Source organism: Pteropus alecto, unplaced genomic scaffold (assembly GCF_000325575.1).
Source record: "Pteropus alecto unplaced genomic scaffold, ASM32557v1 scaffold88, whole genome shotgun sequence".
Taxonomy (NCBI): domain Eukaryota; kingdom Metazoa; phylum Chordata; class Mammalia; order Chiroptera; family Pteropodidae; genus Pteropus; species Pteropus alecto.
In genome coordinates this window covers 18780950-18802367 of record NW_006494611.1, presented here as the reverse complement: position 1 = coordinate 18802367, position 21418 = coordinate 18780950, and the positions used below count along the sequence as shown (strand labels likewise).

The window sequence follows — 21418 nt, the reverse complement described above, 5'->3', positions numbered from 1 at the left end:
ACTGGTCCCCAACCAGCCCTATCAAAATAATTTAAGTTCTACATAAATAATATCTTGGAATACAATAGTTTGTTTTTTTTTAATAAAGGTAAAAAAAAAAAACTCGAAAGATTAGTATATCAACCCTTCCCTCTTCCTCCAAAAAAAAAAAAAAAAAACCACATTCCTAGAGCAAGGGATCACCAGACTGAGATGGACCTGTCACAGATCTGATATATGGTCGTTGGTTCTACAGAAAAGCATAGTAGGCAACTTGGACAGTGGCCCAACCATGGCCACTAGTTCCAAGAAATCAGCAGTCTCCCACTCACCTGACTCAATGCTTTCATTCATGACAAACAAGTGATATCTGTTAAGGGAACTTTACCCATTTTTAATAACTTCGTGTTATTACAAAAGTCACACAGTCTAATACGCAACACATAAAAAATAACAAAAACCACAAAGCAATAAAAGTTAAATAATTCCTCCATAACCCCATTGCCCAAAGACAATCACTTTGTTGATTGTCTTTCTAGATTTTCTATAGTTTTAATCAAAATAGCCTTCTCACTTATTTTGTTGCCATTTTTTAACCCAGCAGCATATTGTGAACTGTATTTTTTATAACCAATAAACATGCTTTTACATTACTTTGTTCAATGACTGTAGAGCATTCTATAGTGTGAATTCTATAGTATAAATGCTTGTTTTTTATTTACCAGTGATTCTCAGCCAGCAGCAATAATGCCCACCATAGGGGACATTCAGAAAAATGAGGAGGCATTTTGCAATGACCTAACGGGTAGCTACTGGCATGTAGTGGGCAGGAACCACTACACACTACAAACTTTGTAGTGACAAACACACTACAGTATACAATGAGGAAATGTTTAGCCCCAAAGTTAATAACATCTCAGCTGAGCTCCATTAAATTCATCCTGTATGTTGGGATATTTTGTTCATTTCCAATTTGGAGGCAGACTATTTTAAATAACAATAAATATTCTTATACTTAAATCTTGGTGCTCATCTGTCCCCTAAGGTCACTTTCAGAAAGGACATTTTTTGGTCAAAGGTCATACGCACTTAAGACTCTTGGTACATTTCGCCAAGTGTCCCCAGAAAGGTTTAATCGATCCGCACTCTGCCAGTAAAGGTGTACTTCAGCTTGCCGTTACACAACACTATTCAGTGAATGAAACAGTGACGGAACTGAGATTCTGGAGGCCAGTTTCATCCCTTAAAATCCTTAAAATCTTAAGCAAGTGACTTAATTTCTTGGAGTCTTAAATTCTTTATCTGTAAAATGGAAATAAAAACTTCCTCTGCCTTCTTACACGTTCTTTGTGGAGGTCAAATAAAATAATATGTAAAAATCTGTCCACGCATAAGGGACTATTTTTAATAACAATCATGCCAGGATAGCTTCTGTATTTGGCTGGAAAAGAAAGGGAGCATCAGGGGTTACAAACTCAAATACCTCCAGGGCCAGGCAGGCGACATGAGTAATATCAGCCAGGAGTAAACTCATCAGCTTTGGGGATATATTAGGGAGTGGTGAGAATTGACAACAATTGGCAAATCCACATCTAATCTAAAGACAGAAGATACTACTCAGCTTCATACTTTTTTTCTCTTTAAAAATGTAGAGCAAAAGTTGACATATTTTCCAACTTCTCAAAAGCACCTGCAACTCTCCAAAAATAGTTTAATCACTATAAAGACCAAACATCCAACCACTATAGGCCATATCAGGTCCAAGGCCATATGTTTTCAACTTCTGTCTTAAACCTTAATCACACACGGATTCCCATCAATCAAATGTCTGCTCTTTTTGCAGAAATGGGCGTCTCTTAGGGGTTTGTGCCAGTGTGGACAACTGCCGATTGTTTGTTGGGGGAATTCCAAAAACCAAAAAAAGAGAAGAAATCTTATCAGAGATGAAAAAGGTCACCGAAGGAGTTGTAGATGTCATTGTCTACCCAAGCGCTGCAGATAAAACCAAAAACCGAGGCTTCGCCTTTGTGGAGTATGAGAGTCATCGGGCAGCCGCCATGGCCCGGAGGAAACTTCTACCAGGTTAGCAAACACCTGCTTAAAACTGAGTCCTCCCTACTCCACCTTCCTGCCTCAGGCTGCTGTGTTCCCTAGCGAGGGAAACAAATACTTTTTGTTGTGCTGGAGATTTTTTGCCCTCTCTCTTTGGTTATGTTTTAAACTATTCATCCTTCTTATCTCATAGTAAATTCAGTTTCCTGAAGTTTTACAAAGTAAGTTCAGAAAAATGTTCATTCTATGTATTAAGTCTAATTCACACACACTGGAGAAATTTAGGACTTTAAACTACAGCAACCTTATCATGAATTCTTTAAATGAAGAATTTTCTTAAAATTAAATATATCACTCAATATTTGTAAATATATAGATTTTATCAGGCTTATTAGAAATAGGGTATATTATCCGTTACAGTGTAAAAATAATGAATCTGCAAGTGATACATTAACCCCATGACAATTAAGTAATATGCTTTTATTATGACTCCCTAGTGTCTATTAATTTCCTTCTAACTTTGGGGAATAAAACTAATAGCTCTCCATAGAAAGGCACCTTTGTTAGGTGCTACAACCACAGGGAAGGTCCCGTTTGGGCAATAACCATTAATTCCTGAGTTTAAAAATCTCCACACCAAGACACTGCCTCGGTTAGATAAACGTAGGAAAATTGTTGAAAGTCCTAAAATGTTCGCTAAAATTAACACACAGTAAGGTGTTAAAATGATTATTAAGTGATAAGAGAATTTCGAGAATGACAGACTGGACACATTGGAATCAACTCTTCTCATGAATATTATGGAAGAGCCACCATTGAAAACAAAACAACAAAATTGAAAACAAAACAACAAAAACACTTGGATTTATCTTGCCCTCATACACATTCTTAAAAACAAAACAAATAGTAGGATTAGCCCTCTAGAAATTTTCATAATTGTAAGATGACTTCTGAGCTTGGGGAAGATTTTTTAATAATGTTTTCATAAAGGCAGCTTAAAGTGAAAAAATATGAGATAGCCCCCCAAATTGCTGAATCTTTTAGAGAGGTGCATATTTTTAATGTTAAAGTTTCCATTCATTACTTCTTCACTACCCAGCAGTCCAGTCACCTGACTCACAGGTGCATAGAATCACTAAGGCTTCTTGTGGAAGACACCTAACCTCTCAGTGATCTAAACTTAATATTTTGATATTCTCTTCAACTCTTCTCTCTTCTTCAGCAGCAGCGATTGTGCCACTGAAATCCCTCATATCCTTTCTGTTCTCAGACCACCATAATAATCTAAACACAGATATTCACAACCTTAGATTGTTTCAAGGTCTCCTAATTATTCTTGCAGGTCTGCTCTCTCTCTGATACACCTCCACCTCTGCCTACTCCATCCTGAACATTACCATGAGATTAGTGTTCCCAAAGTATCATGTTACACTTTCAATAAATTCTTGCAAATAGTAGGAATTCAATCTCTGTCTGTTGATTGGCTGAATGGTGTCACTCAATCAGCAGTTCAAAAATATTCACCAACTCCTTGCTGCATATAAGATACAGAGTAAACCTGAGCTCGCCATTCAAGGCCTTCCATTCATAGCCGCAGTCCTTTACAACCATATTTGCTACCTTCCATTCCTAATAAAAATGCTCCTTTTTATCAGGACAAACTCCTCAATGTCCTAGACAACATCATGCTAATTTCTGTTTCCTTTATTCCTAATGTCATATCCCCTCCCCAGAGCTCCTTGCTGATTCACAGTTCTCAAAGCCCCAGTTCAGCCACCACTTTCTTGAGAAACCAGCTGCCACTATTCCAGCCTACATTAATTACATTCTTCCTTCATTATCTGTAAAAACAGATATGCAAAATGATTATTTTTTTGGTGGGGGGGAACATAACAGTGAAAGTCCAGATGGGAGAAAGATACTTTTTAGGGGCCAATCAGTGTTTCTAGGGAATCAGAACTTCTCATCAGCTTCCCCTCTCTTCAAAAAAATAATAAAATAAAATAAAAAATAAAAACAATACAATACACTACACTACAATTCAATACAAAACAAAAAACCAGCAGATTGACCCAAAGAACTTCTGCCTTTACCTGACTCAAGCTGACTAGGTCAGACAGGGCTGAGCAGCTGGACTTCAGAAATCCTCAAGCACTTTGTTATGCCTCCACTTAAGATCCTGACTTTTCTCTCTGGATTCTCTGTCCAAGATCCAGCAATATAGATACTACCTCACTCTCTTCATCCACTGTCTTAATCATGATCCGAGGCAGCACCCCTTGCCCGTGGCCCTTTAAGATGGCTGAGTTGAGTTTAATTCCACTGGATTTTAGTCAGACTGCTTCATCAACAGGCTTACAAGATGAGGCACACTGGTGAATAAGCCAGCCTAATCAAACAGTTTCATTTCTACAGAAGCCTGAGAGTAAAATCTGTTACCCATTTGGACACTCCACCTATTACCACGCTGTAAATTCAACAACAAAGTAATTCGGTAATTGGCCATCCTCTAGACAGCCTAGTTTTAAAGAATGAGGAGGTCTTTAAGAAACATAAACAAGGCCCACAAGAAGCTTTTCCTTCTTAATTGATCCAGACTTGGAGACAGAAAGAAAATTGTTGTCTAAAGTGATATCTTGGCTCCCCAGCCACCTACCTCCTCTGTTAATAGTAGCAGCTCTCCTGACAAATGCATCTTGGCTGAGGTGTGCCTGGAACAAAGTTGTTGTATCCAACTCAGAAGCTATCAAAGAATACTGAAGATGCTCTGGGAAAAAGTGATAACAGTTTTGTTCAATGTTAGCCTGCATCAGAATCACCCAGAGGGCTTGCTGAAGCCCCTTGCTGAGCATCACCTTCCTGACTCAATAGTCTGATCATTTGCATTTATAACTGCTCCTGAGACTGCAAGACTGAGAACTGAGAATGGGTCATCTAATACAATGATTGCCCATTGTGGGCTGCAAATCTGAATCACCTGAGGATGTTTGAAACAATACCACTGCCCAAACCTCCTCAGGTGATTCAGATTTGCAGCCCATGATAGACAATCAAGAGGAGAGTGCAGAATTGCCTTTTCATTTAAAAGTGATAAACTAAGTCCCTTATATTTTATAATCTTCTGTCTTTGAAACAAACCTAGTAAGTAGGTACTTTTATTCTCCCAGTTTTACAGGATGAGGAAATTAATGTTTAGAAAAGTTATGTTTCCTAACTAGGATCACCGATCTGATATTTGAACATGTCTGACTTCAAAGCCTGTTCCTAAATCACTCTGCAACACCGACTTCCACAGAAATGTTTGTGGAAATCACTGCTTCCCACACCTCCTCTCACTTCTCCCCACTTTATTCTTTTGCAGATAGATCTTCAGGCCCATGGATGACTTACCATGGTCCCAAGCTGGGGAGGCAAAACCCAGTGTGCAAAACAGTGGTTCTCAACCTTGGCTGCATGTTAGGATGAACTGAGGTGCTTAAGAGTCCTGAGGCCCAGACCACTTACATAAGAATTAGGAAGGAGTGCACAAGGGTCAGTGATGAGCTGGTCAATCTTCAGCAGCCAACTCACAGGGGAAAATCAAAAGCCCTGATTTGTAGCATCTGCCTATTTCAATGGTATTAACACTCTCACTGTGGCTGATTTCAAGCTACCAAGTTGATGTCAACTGGCTGACAAAATTCTGAAAATTTAGTGGTCTATTCTTACAAGTGGATAGGAACTGCTTCCAGCACACCACTGACGTGGAACCCAGGTTTTACCATTTTTTAAAACTCTTCTAATGTAGAGCAAAGGTTAAGAACCACTCAGCTACAGAAACCAGAGTCACCTGGCAGCCATAGGGGTCTTGGGATAAGACAAATAGCAAAGTCTATGTAAACCATGGAAGTGGAAGAGAAGAGGAGGGGAAAAGGGGAAGGAAGAAAGTAATGAAGAACTGTCCTGTGGGAAGCAATGCATAACACCGTACCAGCTGGCTGGGAGAGCATAAGCCAGTGTCTCCAGGACCAGCTAATTCATTAGGAGGTGTCTATTCTTTGGGTTTTAGAATGTCAATGCCACAGATGCTTTCACTGACTACTTTTCAAAGAATAAAAAGATGAATTTTGATTGAAAATTTTGCTTCTCATGTGTAATAATTAAACAACTAAACCCTTACCAATACTGAGAAATTCTGATTTTGTTCCCTCAAACCTTTTATTGCTTCCAGGATATACCTTGTTCCAAAACAACTAATAAAAAACAAACAAGATTTTTAAATCAAATTTGAAATTGAGGTGACCTTCACCTGCCTCTCATTAATTCAGCATGGATCTGTGCTGGATAGGGATACAGGGGCTGAGTAACAAATGACAGAGGAGCAGTGGAGAATTGAAACAGATCTGGGCAAGTTTTCCTCTTGAAAGCTCATTTCCTCTTCTGTAAAATTGAGAAAGTCATTCCCCTCTCCACAGCGTTACTGTGAGAAGGAACTGAGATAGCATATGGGAAACAGTATAGTGAAAGACACTCAATAAATTGCAATTATAGGAAAACAGGATATATGTAGTCATGGATAATAACTAACCTTTTAAGAAGAGTTTAGTTTCTCATTATAGATTCTTCCATTGCTCTTTGTCTTCTTAATTTGGATTAAAAAAAATTTTTTCCCTCCAGATTCCTGAGTCGTTCATGTTCTGAAAGAGAGAGAGAGCTGGGAGGGAACACAGTCGATCGTAACACTGACCAAGTGAAAGGGACAGAGAACAAACTAGAAGTGTCCAAGCCCTACTCACCCTCACCCATGCACCATTATGGGGTGCTCAGTGGTGGCACCTGATCGCACAGATTCCAGCAGTAGCAGACATACTTCCTACTGATCTTTCTAATGTTTCATGAAGTCAGACTCTATGTCTGAGCCCTAAATCGTTTATTTTCCTTTCTCTCCTTTTACCATCTCACTTTCAATGACTCCCCTTCACCCTGTGGGAGCTGTTCTAAAACCAAAACGTGCCCACTGCTGTCTCATTTCTGTTCCATTTCAAACCACATCCTAGTTTCCTTTATACTTAATCATTATAATAAGCCACTTGTCATACAGATCTCCCTTCTAGCCAGCTCTTACATTTATTTGGAATGTCTCTTAAAATCAATAATCACCTCTTTTAATATTGCTCTTCTTGTTCAATCAAGATCTCAAGGGTCATTTCAATTTAAAAGGCCATCAATATGAACTGAGACAATGTTGTTCTGATTTCTATATAATTAATCATACTTGTGATCCTTTTCAACAGGAAGAATTCAATTATGGGGACACCCTATTGCAGTAGACTGGGCAGAACCAGAAGTAGAAGTTGATGAAGACACAATGTCTTCAGTGAAAATCCTATATGTGAGAAACTTAATGCTATCTACCTCTGAAGAGATGATTGAAAAAGAATTCAACAATATTAAACCAGGTAGGACATGCCATAAAAGATTACTTTTTTAAAACACACTTTAAAAACACTTATACTTAAGATGACTCCCCATAACTTTAAATAAGATAGCTTTCATTTATCATTCTCATAATTGCATGCAGACCACTAAAGCTATATTCCTGTCTGTGGGTTAGAAAATAGGGACATATGGTCCTATAACATTTATCAATATTATTTTACATTTATCTGTGTGATTACTTAATAAATACATATTTCTTTCACTAAACTATAAATTCCATGAATTCTTTTTGCTCTTGTTGTCTCTCTAGCCCCTATTCTTGTGCCTGGAACATAGTAGATGCTCAATAAACATTTACTGTTTTAATGAATATATGGTCATACCTATAAACTAATGCAGGTTTCCCAACTGCAGTATTCTTGAGGACCAAATAATCCTTGGTTGTAGGGGACTGTCCTGTGCATTATAGGATGTTTAGCAGATCCTAGGCTTCCACCCATTAGATGCCAGTAGCAACTTCCAAGATGTAGTAACCAAAAATGTCTCCATACATTGCCAAATGTACCCTGGAGGACGAAAGTTCCCCCAGTTGGGAATCACTGGTCTAATGGAATATGATTGTGACTTTAGGTACATAAGTAAAGAGGTAACAGTTAATTCTGGGAAATTCATTTGGGTGAAGAGTAAGGAAAAGGAATAGAAGGAAGGTGGATGGGGATAACTAGTTGCTGCTCATCTTGTCAATACTTTCAATATCAATTTTAAGCCATGAGATTGAGTTTCCATCTCTTTTTTGCTCATATTGGAAGTATGGCACTGAAACAGGTAAAGCATTTCAAGAAACAATGTCCAAACAAGCATTTCCTAAAGCCAGTTCTGCAAAACATTAATTCTATAAACTGTTAGCAGATGTTACTGATAAAAAAGGTCTATGGTCAAATAAGTTTATAAACACGAGATTTTTTTTTTTTTTTTACCATGGAACTTATCAGAGTCCTTAACATTCTAATATTCTTAGAACTTCTTCAAAAGAAGAGATGAAGGATGCCAGATCTCCCATATATATGGACCATGGATCCCATTTTTTGGCAAGCCACCTTGTGGGATTAGTGTATCTTAGAACACACCCCTACCTAAGTTTATCACTGTGGTAACACCTTTCCATAAATGAGAATTTTTCTGTCTCTAAGCAAGAACTCTAGGAGATTTCTAATCATGGGCCATGTTGCCATCATGTTAAAACTGCCTGAGAATATTCACTTCACATAGTCATTTTGCCTGTTTCCAACTCTGGGTGCTGTGTCAGGTGTAACAGAATAAGCTGATGATTCATTCCAAAGTTAATTAGTAAGGATGTTATTTCTCCCTTTTTAAAGATTTGCCAGAGATTTGTCTATTTCCAGTATTCAGGACTCTGCCTTCCCTGCCATTTTAGTATACGGTGTGGTGTCATATCACCAGCTATGAATCCATTACTAATATAGCATCTGCAAATGATTAACTGCCTATGTGCCAGGCATTGTTGGTGGGCACTTTCACAGCATGTGTCATTTATTTATCACAACAACCCTATGATGTAGGTTACTTTATTACTTCCATTATTTTCGAGATAAGAAAACTAGGACCCAGAGCAATTAAGTAACTTGTCTAGGGTCATACAGCTAGCAAGTGGCAAATTCCAGATTTGAATCCAAGTCTGGTTAAGCGAATGTTCTAAACAACTCTATGACTACAGCCACCCCTCGCCCCTCATCCTTATTTCATTCACTCACTTTTTATCAACTCATTACTTTAGTAGCTTCTATATGCCGGGCACTGCAGGAGGGGCTAATAGGTGTTTTGTATACGTGGAAGGAGTTTAAGATGCTCCAGAAAAATAACAGGAATGACAGTCTACTTTTGTGGTGCAGAGAAGACTCATATTTAGGAAAAGTGACATGTCAGCTAAGATCTGAAAGTTGATGCATTTGTGAGCATAGGAACTGACATGTCCGTGTACAAATATTGCTTCACTACCACCCTCAGTTTTGTGTTAACTTTCTTCCTCTGAGTGAATAACACTTATAATTTTTTATCTAAATAAAATGTTATTTGTGTGTGTGTGTGTGTATGAGGGCTGGAAATGAGAAAATACTAAAAGTCTTCTGCCTTTGATAGTTACTGGTTATTGGTTTTTCCGGCCTGCATGTTGAAGAGAGACAATCCCAGGCCCTATCAATTATATGAAAATAAGAAATGCTAGATCAAATGTATTTCTCTCTCTCTCTCTCTCTTTCTCTCTCTCTTATTCCTCAGACTAGAGGCACAACTCTCACAGCTCTATAGTAACGTATGGCTTCTTGGCACTCCGCAAAAAATATGATTGCAGAGGATGGATGACTTGCAGACTTTGCTGTATTGAGAAGAAAAATTCAGAGCTAACTAGCTTTCTTCTAGTGGAAAGGATGTATTTATACTTATCTAGAACATTTTATTCCCAACAAATATTTGACCATGTATTATTTTAACTCTGATTAACCTGAAAATAGTATATTGTCAGTCAGAGAAACAAAATGACAATCAGAACAGAAACTGGGACCTGAAAATAAGTTCAGTATCTGCCAAAATTCTAATTATAGTCATTCTATAAAATCTGATTTTCCTAAAACAGTTTAACATCAGAATCACCTGGAGGGCTCATTAAAAAGAAATTGCTAGCCCCACCCTGGAGCTTTTGATTCAGTAGGTCTGGGAAGGGCCCAAGCATTTGCATTTCTATTAAGTTTCTCTCTGAAGCTGATATTAGGGTCTGAGGAACACACTTTGAGAAGCATGGCCCTCTAATAATCTTTACTTTGGATTGTAGTTGTGTTTCTCTTCAGGTAACTGATGTCTGCTGACAAATTGATAATGACCATAGTAATATTTTTCCAATTCCCTGTATTATAATTTCAAAGAATCTTTCTTATCATTGCTAATGGATTATCACTGATATTTTATTGCCTCACTGTCTGCCAAATGGTGATCAATCAATAAATAAACTCCAATACACTAAGGAAGGAATACATTAAAATAAGCCATGTAGTGGATACTATTGTAGAGAAAACCAGCTTTTATGATCCCGACTCTTACTTTCTAATTTGTCTGTTTTATGAGGCTAAATTTTCCTATATCAAGATTTCCTAAAACAGGTGCAGGCGGACATTATTGCTCAAAAATGCAAGCCGATTTCAACATCTACAAGGTGAATTTGAGAACACCTAAATCCATTATCATCTGAAATTCAGCTAGTGTGGATGATAGAAGTTGGAATGTGAACTGACTGATAGTATTTGCTCAGTCCATGTATATTTACTGAGCGGCCCCTGAGTATAAGGCACAAGGTAGAAACTGAGTAAAGACTATACCAAGGTGCCTCTGAAGCAGAGCCTGTTCTTAGGGTGCTAACAGTCTAGGATAGCCTAGAAGGAGGACAGCACTACAAAATGAATAGAGCAAAGACGGGAAGGGTAAAAGTCCTCACGGCCCCCCTCTTACTTCTCAATTACCAAGACAAGCCATGGAGTGGAGTCACAAAAATTACCCCACCTGATAGTGAAGAAAAAAAGAGAGGTTGTTGGAAGTTCAGTTAATTACATATCCCATGCTTCATGGTCTCAGATACTTTTATTTTCTCAGCCTGGAGAGATAATTTTACTCTATACAACCATTGTCATCAGAAGTCAAGGATTATATGCTGAGGAAAGAGAGAAGAGAAAGACTTCAGTGTTTTTAAATTATCCTTATATTACAGCACTATCGGTATTCCAAAGGAATAACCACTGAACCATGTGGTAGAATAGAAACTCTAATTGTTTTCTGACAATTGGATGTAAGAGGATAACTGAACTTTAATAGGGGGAGGAAGAAAGGAGAAACTGTCTCTTCTTTTGATCCTCCCTAGCATAGGATTCCATACTGTATTTTTCTCTAGAAACTAAGCATAGGAGAAGAAAACCTGGTCTCTCAAGATATACCCAAGTGAGAATAACTAAAAGAGGATAATTGGCATGCTAAATTGCTAACAAGTTAATGTTAAACAAGTTTCCATTTTAATGTCACTCTAGGCAAAAGTTTTATTTTTTAAATTGAGTAAGAAACATTATTATTTAACAACATTTTAATAATACTTCCACTCTATTTACAGGTGCTGTGGAGAGGGTGAAGAAAATCCGAGACTATGCTTTCGTGCACTTCAATAACCGAGAAGACGCAGTTGAGGCTATGAAAGCTTTAAACGGAAAGGTAATGTCAGACAAAGAAAAGATATATATGGATTCCATCAAAGTTTGGTGTGGAAATTTTATTCAAAAGAACAATCCTATAAATCTATCTCACTCAGGCTTTCTCCATCTCTGACATGGCTGCCTCAATCTATTTAAGATTAACAAAAGAGAAGTGATGGAAAAGTACATTGAAGATGGGGCTTGTATGTCCAACTCTATCTCTAATTTTGGCTGATTTCAACAAGTCATTGGCCCTCAATTTCCTTAGGAAGAGGGGATTGTGGTAGATTATTTCAAGCTGTTTTTCCCCATTCCAATATTTAATCATTACTTCAAAGAGATTATCACCTTTCTAGTGCAGTGTTTTAGAGGCTAATGATCAGATAAAAATGTCAAGGTAGCTGTTATGATTCTGCCCTTCAGAGTTCGATCTTCAACTCTAGAAGGCTTAAAACCTCTTCATCTTGCCAAGAGTAAGTTCCGGTGGAAAACTTCTATGTCCTTACTTCTAATTTGTGTGTAGAAACCAATATAGCACTTACTTACAAATTCAATAAACATTAAAGTACTTTCATAGACCACTTATCATGCAAAATAATGTCTGGAATACAAAAAGAATCAAACCAAAGATGGTTATCAGCTAAAACTTTGCAGAAAGAGTAAGACAGGTAAACAAACTCCTTTGCAAAGTACAGATAAGTTTCATTTTTAAAAAAATTAAAAATAGTGAGCATGTCCAAAGGAAGAAGAAATGGCTCCCGAAGAATCAGAAAATCTTCCTGGATATGAGAAGATAACTAAGAGTAGCCATAAAAGTTGGGCCAAATTAAAAAAAAAAAAGAAAGAAAGAGAGAGAGAGAAACACATGGAAAGAGAGGCAACTTTGGAGGCAGAGAATTTGAAAAGAGTCACATATTACTGGAGAACAGTATAAGTAGATCATTGTGGTTATAACATAATGCACATAGGGCTATGTGACCTCTTAGGCTATGCAGCAGTCATTCCCAACAGGAGACAGAGGGCAAAGAGACTAATTACAAAAGTATGAGTATGGCATCAGGGATCAAAAGAGATAGTGCAGAACCCTCGGGCTCATGGCACTCCTGGAGTCAGAGATGAGGAGCTGGAGAAGTAATGGGAAACATAAAGGAGAGAGGGTCATATAGAGCAAGTCTCTTTGAGAGAAGTAGTGATCTTTGGTCGAGGGACACATCCAGGTCAACATAACCTCTCAGAGAGTGAGCCAGAAGGAATGGCCCAAACTCTGTTTTCTTTCTCTCCAACTTCCCCCAGTGCTTCCCATTGGCCAGATCAAATCACAATCCAGGAGCCCGGGAGCCCTGAATAGGACTCTACATAGAGCGCCCTCCCAGGGCAGAGAGGCTGAAGACTGGTAGGGAGTATATCTGGAGAACAAACGGAGAATCTCCCAGCCTAGGCCCTTCAGACACAGCGGGGCCTAGGTATAAGAGCTCCTCCAGGACCTGCAGAAATGTTTAAGTCCTGAGAAAAAAAAGCACTAACTTCAAAATGCAAAAAGAAAACTGCAAAGCAAAAATTAATGATTTAAATACATGTCTATGAAGTAAAACGTTATTTCATCATCATTGAGTATTACAGTTAATATCATAAAAATGTTGCTCCTCTGAAAATAATTTGCAGGTTAGACATATTCAATTTAGAAACATTCCCAAGTATACATAATGATTGCTGAAAGGGATAATCATGAATTAAATGCTAATTTATGATTATTTATTATATGATTATTGAATTAAATGCTTATTTATGATTATAAATAATCAAAAAATTGGAATAATTACAATTGGAAATATTCAAATTTTTCAAAATTTTAAAGCTACTTATATTTACAGCTAGATATTTTTATAGTAATATATACATAAATTATGTAATTAAATATATATTCAATATTATTATTAAATATACATTAAATATTATAACTATTTAAATATAATGTGATATGGGAAAATCAAAAGTAAACTTGCCTTGGAACCATAAAGGCTTCTGAATATGTATATGGATATTTATATTTAATTTGTTAGACACAATGAGACTGAAGTGTTTTGTGCAGTAGAGTAATGATCATATTTACAACTTAGAGAACTTAACCTACTAGGAGTTGAAATTTTATAGAATAGGAAGAGAGATGTAAAAAGCTATTACAGTCATCCAAATGGGAATAATAAGGGCTTGAACTAGGGTGGGAATGGAATGTAGATGAGAGCTCTACACAGGACTGTGGGGGTGAATCCAAAGGTCCCAGGAACTGGGTAGATATAGGCATGAGAAAGGTAGATGAGTCATTATAGGTTTTCAATATGGGAAACTAGGACAATACTTTAATGAAGCCAGAAAAGGAAACATATTTGAAGAGAAAGATAATGAATTGAGCTTTGGATGTGATTATTCATTTACTCCATTAATATGTGTGGACATCTATGATGTGCAAGAAATTTTGCTGGGCTTGGGGTATACAGACTAATCAGATATCCTCCTAGCTCTCGAAATGTCTAAACTAAATAACGAAAATACAATACTGAGTTTAAAACACTATTGGAGTGGCAGAGGAGTGCAGAACAAAATCTATTACAATAAGAAATCTGACTTTGCAATAAAGAATCATTCCATTAACAGTGTCTCTTGATATGGAAGTGCCTATTGACAGAGACCTATTTGGGTCGCTCGTCTTCTTTATGACAGGACTGAAGATATAAAGAATTTTATATCTAAGTTCACCCATTCCTTCAATATCCCAAGTCTATTTCTTCTAATTATATCAACATCAATATGAGACAGTTTACTATCACTAGATTCTCTCAGTGTGTTCCAGCTAACACATTTCATACTGGCTCTTGCTACAAAAAGGTAGGATAGATACATAGAATTAGGGACAAGTTGCCCCAGAGGCTGAACAAAATGGTCAGGATGACTATGAAGCATAAGCTTTGCCCAGCAGACATCAGTGATCCAAGCTGTACACTCAGCTGCTGTGAAAGGGAATTTTTGCAGGTATACTTTATATTGCTTCTTTATATTAAATAGAGGCTCTTCATACTCTTATTTGAAAGAAGCCATAAGTGCTTTCTCACTACACTTGGTCCCTTGATAAGAAATACATTAATCTACCCAGTATTTGTTGAAAGCCATCTTTGTCTCTTCTGTATGTAAACATTACACAGAAGTGAGTCACATACAGCTATTATCTTCAACATCTGGAACTGTTTGCAAGATCAAAAACTGGTGTCAGAATCGAACCACTTCAATAATTCTTGAGAACTAGTTTTAAGGCATGATTGACTTGAAAAATCTCAGCACTGTCCCCATTACCCATGTCTGCTAGTTCCCAACTGTTCAGCAGATCAAAAGGTTGCTTCACAAAAAGTACCTGTGGGGGACAATGTCATAGCCTCATAGATGCCTCTTCTTTGAGTAGAGCCACATTTTAAGCCTCTCCCCTTTCTCAGTGAAAACTTACTTATTGTGAAGCTGCTCTAAGGAACAGGACATTTAGCTGGCTAGCAGCCAGAAATGCCTAACTGGGCTGCCCATGTAAAGATATTAATAATTGATAAGATCTCTTTACTGGTTTCCTTTCACCTTCATTGTACTTTGCTAGGTAGTAGAGATTATATTCCACTCATTATTAACCTAAAATGTCTTAGAATTATATATTCTATAAATATGAAATTTAAAGCATATATCACATTAAAAATAGTACATAATTCTCTATCTACATTAATGGATGGTGGCCAATTTGTCACTGTCAAAATTGTTGGTAGCTTATAGTCCACTTATCCACAAAACCATTCAGGGAAAATTTCTCTGGCACACAAACACCAATTCATAAAGAGATAAGATACATATAATTGAAACAGCCAGTACACATAGCAAATAGGCTAATACAGAAGGAGGTGCATTACAAGGGCTCACTCACACTTGGTTGTCTTCATATCTTCATGTGTTGTTTTTTTCCTGGCTCTCTACAACAGGTGCTGGATGGTTCCCCTATTGAAGTGACTCTAGCCAAACCAGTGGACAAGGACAGTTATGTTAGGTATACCCGAGGCACAGGTGGAAGGGGCACCATGCTGCAAGGAGAATATACCTATTCTTTGGGCCATGTTTATGATCCCACTACAACGTACCTTGGAGCTCCTGTCTTCTATGCTCCCCAGGCCTATACAATTCCCAGCTTTCATTTCCCAGCTACCAAAGGACATCTTGGCAACAGGGCCATTATCCGTGCCCCTTCTGTTAGAGGTAACACTAATTGGTTCTTGCCTTAGAATAACTATAATTTCAAATGATTTGCATTGCGATAGCCTTAGACAAATTAGATGGGTCCACTGGGAGAAAAGGACTGAAAAATTGTTTATTAAAAATCAAATATTATATCAATAGTTTTCCTTCCATAGGAATCTTTTTTCACATTACAACTGGTTTTTAAGAAAACTTGGACACAACATAGTACAAATGAGTCTGCATACATTTGATCTTTGCATAGACCCATAAAATTTGTGCAAACTAAAACTCAGGTCCACAATTGTAAGTTTCTCTCTTATCATTGAACCATCATATTGCAGTCATATGTGACGTTATAAACTTCCAAGTAAGAGCAGAATAGTCCAATGGAAACCAATTACCTCAAATAGCAAAAACATGTCAAAGCACATGTGTATTTGATAGTGACTCAGTGGCATCATCCTAATATATAAATCACAAATTATCATAAATAGATCCTAATAGATATATGAGATGCTCTCATCTACTTCCCTCAAGAAATATGTGCAATGTCTTGTAAAAAGCCACACTAGTAAGGAAATCAATTTACTTCTTCAGGATATGGGTAAATAAATAATAAAGCACAAATAGAAGGAAAAAAAAAAAAGCTCAGTCTGACAAACAATAAGTCTTTCCTATTGAATCCTATAAGAATTCCAAATGTTAAAGTAGTTTTCTGAGCTCAGATCAAGCAATATTAAAAATAAGAAAAGCAATTTTTTTATTTTCAAGAAACAAGTTTGTCTGTCTAATGTGATCCTTCAGAGTGGTTCTGCTAGGAGGTGGCAATGCCCAGCTCTGTCTTCCAAATATGACACCAGTCTAAGCAATTCAGCAATAAACTGTGTATTTAAATCTATTCTTGGGTTTGACAATGAAGCAAAGGGGCATGTCCAGATTACTGTGGAAACAATTATCTTATTGTCTTTTACTATTTTTCAGGAGAACTGAACTGACCATTTTAAAGCTCTAGTCTTCAACAGCCTTAAAATTTCCATATGGTCACTTCCCTCAAAATTGTAGTGCAAAAGAAATCATCAGAATTTCCTTCAGGATAATCAGTCTATATGATGACAAATTATGCCACTAAAATATTATGCATTTATAATCTAAAATTCCAACATTAAACAACTCATCCATTAAATATGTTTCAACCAGTTGTAATGTAAGAAAAAAACTCTACTCCAAGGGAAAAAAATATCTGTCTTATAACAAGAAAGAAATCAATGAATGATATACATGGATAAAGGATAATCAATTTAATATTTTTATCTTAATGCTACCAGTAGAAAATCAAAGTAGCAAAACAAAAAAATCAAAAGGAATCTATTAATGAAACTCAATGGAAATTTACTCCTCACATTGATAGAGCATAAGAGAGAAAATGGTGAACTTAAAATGCTTTCTAAATGTTTTCCAACAGGTCAGTGGGAAAGGAATTATTTGGAAAGCTAGAATTTATTTCTGATTTACTGATTAATGACAAAAAATGCAGGACTGATTTTAATATATGCGGTCATATCATGCTAGGATGTTTTAAAAAACACCTTCCCAACATTTATTATTCTACAGAAAAATGTCAACAAAAGGTTAACTGAAGACAAAAACTGCAAAATTTTTCTCTGAACCAAAGCTGTAAAGTTGCTTGTGTACTTATTGATAGCTTTGCTAGTATGTACGCTTTCTTCCAGATAGTTTAAAAAAAAAAAAAACCCAACTTGTGTTGAGTTTCATTACATTAGAATCCTAGAGTTTTCTACTCATCTTCAGGGCAATAATCGATGTTGCTTGGGCTAACTTTTCCATTACAGTAAGATTCAGGGTGATTTTCTGGTGGTTTGATTCAGTTTAATGCCTTCTTACATTCCTAGAAATTTACATGAATGTACCTGTAGGGGCTGCGGGAGTGAGAGGACTGGGCGGCCGCGGCTATTTGGCATACACAGGCCTGGGTCGTGGATACCAGGTCAAAGGGGACAAGAAAGAAGACAAACTCTATGATATTTTACCTGGAATGGAACTCACCCCAATGAATCCTGTCACTTTAAAACCCCAAGGAATTAAACTTGCTCCTCAGGTAGGTAATCTTATTCCAGAGATGGCTTCTTTAAGTTGAACCAAAGACCATTATTCACTTTTCATCAAATGATTTGACTTAATCCCGACTTAGGGTATTGTTTTGGGTCATATACATATACACATATATATGTGTGCGTGTGTGTGTGTATACATATATATATGTATGTATATGTGTTTACCCCATTGGTATATATGTGTGTGTGTGTTTGTGTGTGTGTGTGTGTGTGTGTGAGTGTGTGTGTATAGAGAGAGAGAGAGAGAGAGACTAATTAGCATAACATACTGTGAGAGAATGATGAATATTGAGTTTCATTGTTCTATTATAGGCTCTTTTTATTTTTAGTTATAAATTATAGCACCTTAAAATATCTTCTGCTAAAATGCAAAGATTCTGAGAGTTATTAATAATTATCAACCAATACCTTAAATAAAATAATATGAAGCAAAGCTCAGTTCAAAATAAATGTTAATTTTGTGTGAGCCAGGTTGGTTAGCAAATGAAGAATAGTCACAACGGGAAATAGACCATTTAGAACATCTTTTCTGGAAAATACAGCATTTAAGAGAAAACATCATACTATCTATGGTGATATCATTACTCATATTAACTATGAGGTGCCATATTCATATCAAATTAAGTCTTCTACAGTAATTATATTTGGGCAGTGGCATTGTGGTGAATTTTTATTGCTTTTATTTCACAGTCCTAAATTTTCAGGTTCCTGCATGAGGTTGCGGTTTTTATTATTGGAAACTTAAAAGTTATAGAAGTTGTTCCAATATGGAAACTCGATATCAAACAAGCTTAAAAATAACACAAAACAGGATCCATTTTAACCCTTAGACTGTTTCCTGTGAATGTGCAATGCATACTGATCTCTCTGCAGAGACTCGTTAGCTGAATAACCAATATCCAGTTGTTCACAGCTATAGTTTGTGTATTCTAAAGGAAACTTCTCTATTCTCGTCCCAAAGGTATAAGCCTAAATTTATGGATGTAGCTTTACTGTTGAGATCAAATAGAAAACTTGGTTTTCTAAAAGCTCATCGTCAGTATTTTTTTATTGAATTAATGGTTTTCTTATACACACAAATTAGTTCATCTAAGGTTTAATTGCCTACCAGGCAATTAAAAAAAAAAAAAAGAATGCCTATCAGACTGGTAAACAGCAATCATTTGTTTGTTCAAAACCCATTGATTGGGCATGCATTATGCTAGGCTCTGGGGATGGAAAAGTGAATATAACACAATCCTTGCTATCAACAATTATATGGCACAAAATAAATATTCCAATTAAAAAATGGGCCAAGGACCTGAAGAGACATTTTCCAAAAAAGACATATAAATGGTTAATACATTTAAAAAAGGAAGAAATCCTGTCATTTGAGACAGCATGAATGGACCTTGAGGGCATTATGCCAGGTGAAATAAGTCAAACAGAGAAAGACAAATATTGTATGATCTCACTCATATTGGAATTTTAAAAAATCCAAACTCATAGAAAAAGAGATTTGTGGTTACCAGAGGTGGATTGCGGGGAGAGGAGAGGGAATGAGAGGAAGGTGGTCAAAAGGTACAGACTTTTAATTATAAGATAAATAAGTACCAGGGGTGTGATATACAACATGATGGCTATCATTAATACCACTGTATGATACATATGAACATTGTTATGAGTAAATCCTAAGAGTTCTCATCACAAGGAATTTTTTTGTTCTTTTTTATTATATCTGTATAAGATGATAGATGCTAACTAAACTTATTACAGTAATTATTTCATAATATATGTAAGTCAGATCATCATGCCGTATACCTGAAATTCATACAGTGATGTATGTCAATCATATCTCAATAAAACTGGGGGAAATTATATGGCATTTCAGTGAGAGGATACTGTCACATACACAGATAATTATAATAAGATCTAATAAGTGTCATAATAAAGCTCTGCTCAGAAAACACAAAACTAGCCATTCAATATACCTTGGGTTAAAACCCAAAATAAGGAACCTACTTAAAGTACTGAGATACTTAGAAATCTTTTAAGGAAATAAAAACACAATAATCATAAATTCTGTATAATAGTTCTAAGAGCTGATATAGCATGAGTAATAATATCTGCTTTTTATATCAAACCCAGGCTAGAAATTGGTCATGCTTTATATTAATATGTGACTAACCATCTGTATCAACTAACAAAAGTTCTTTAATTTGTCCCTGAATTTCTATGACTATGGATTAGAAACCAAAGTTAGAGTTGACATGTGTCTACCCCATTGGCATAAACAGACAGGCAGCGTATCTACCGGGTAAAGAAATTTACTTTTTCCCAGAAACCTTAGAGAATGCTCTGTAGATGACAAGCATGCTACAAAACTAAGAGTATTAAAAGAAAAAGTTAATAAAGAAGACAAGAGCAATCTACAAATTTAACATACTGGAAAATGTTATGCTATTGAGCTGGATTAGTGTTAGAAAAAAATGAAATGAGCTCCATAGATTCATCCTGGGACATCGTTCTATCCCAAAGAGTTATTTTTTCAGACTTAGGCCTTTTTTTTGTACATTTTACTGAATCGGCTGTCTATTAGGAGCATTGGGTCTCGTAGGCCACCAAAATTGGCTTCAGGATGAAGAAAATTTATGACTTTAGGCACAATTCATTTTGGAATAATATAAGACGAAAAAATACAGGAAGATGCTATAAATCAATTCATTGTAAAAATAACCAGAAGTGATGTTTTATAAAGATGTTGCCACTGTCAATACTAATCTATTAATGCTCATCAATAAATACTAACCCATTAAACTTTAAACTCTATGTTTATGAAAATGTGAAATTAAAACCCTATTATAAATAATATGATATAAGAATATACTGTATTCTTGGTTATTTTCTCTAAACCATTATAAACAGAAGGTTGAAGGTAACAATGAGTAAATCTCGCCACACAATATTGAAATATCATTTTTAAAAAAATGGAATAAATATATCGAACAAATCATAAAATCAATCTATGGGTAAAAAGTTAAAGCTAATGGACTAAACTAAAAACATATTAGAATAAATAGTGTGAAAATGATTTTTATGAATTAATAGATCTAACATTTTAAACAGAGTTCAAATCGAGTTTATATTAAATTTTAATGAGTCATTAAACCATGTGGCATTTTATATCTTCTCATTATTAGCTTAAACTCTGAAGAACAGAGTTTAAAATCTGAAAGCTGGAGAAATAATGCAAATGTGACATTTGAAAGGGAAATCATTTTTTTACTCTTGTAGATATTAGAAGAAATTTGTCAGAAAAATAACTGGGGACTGCCAGTATATCAACTGCACTCT

General features: G+C 36.1%; 1 protein-coding gene across 1 annotated transcript in view; it reads left to right on the top strand.

Annotated features, from left to right (window-relative positions):
• The window catches only part of A1CF (APOBEC1 complementation factor), a 44210-nt gene that overhangs the window by 18690 nt on the left and 4102 nt on the right, over positions 1-21418 (top strand). Inside the window, exons 4-9 of the mRNA XM_025042322.1 lie at positions 1823-2061; positions 7305-7469; positions 11615-11712; positions 15701-15971; positions 17864-18069; positions 21359-21417. Of these exons, the coding sequence (XP_024898090.1) occupies positions 1823-2061; positions 7305-7469; positions 11615-11712; positions 15701-15971; positions 17864-18069; positions 21359-21417 (1038 nt within the window). The remainder of the gene's footprint in view (positions 1-1822; positions 2062-7304; positions 7470-11614; positions 11713-15700; positions 15972-17863; positions 18070-21358; position 21418) is intronic.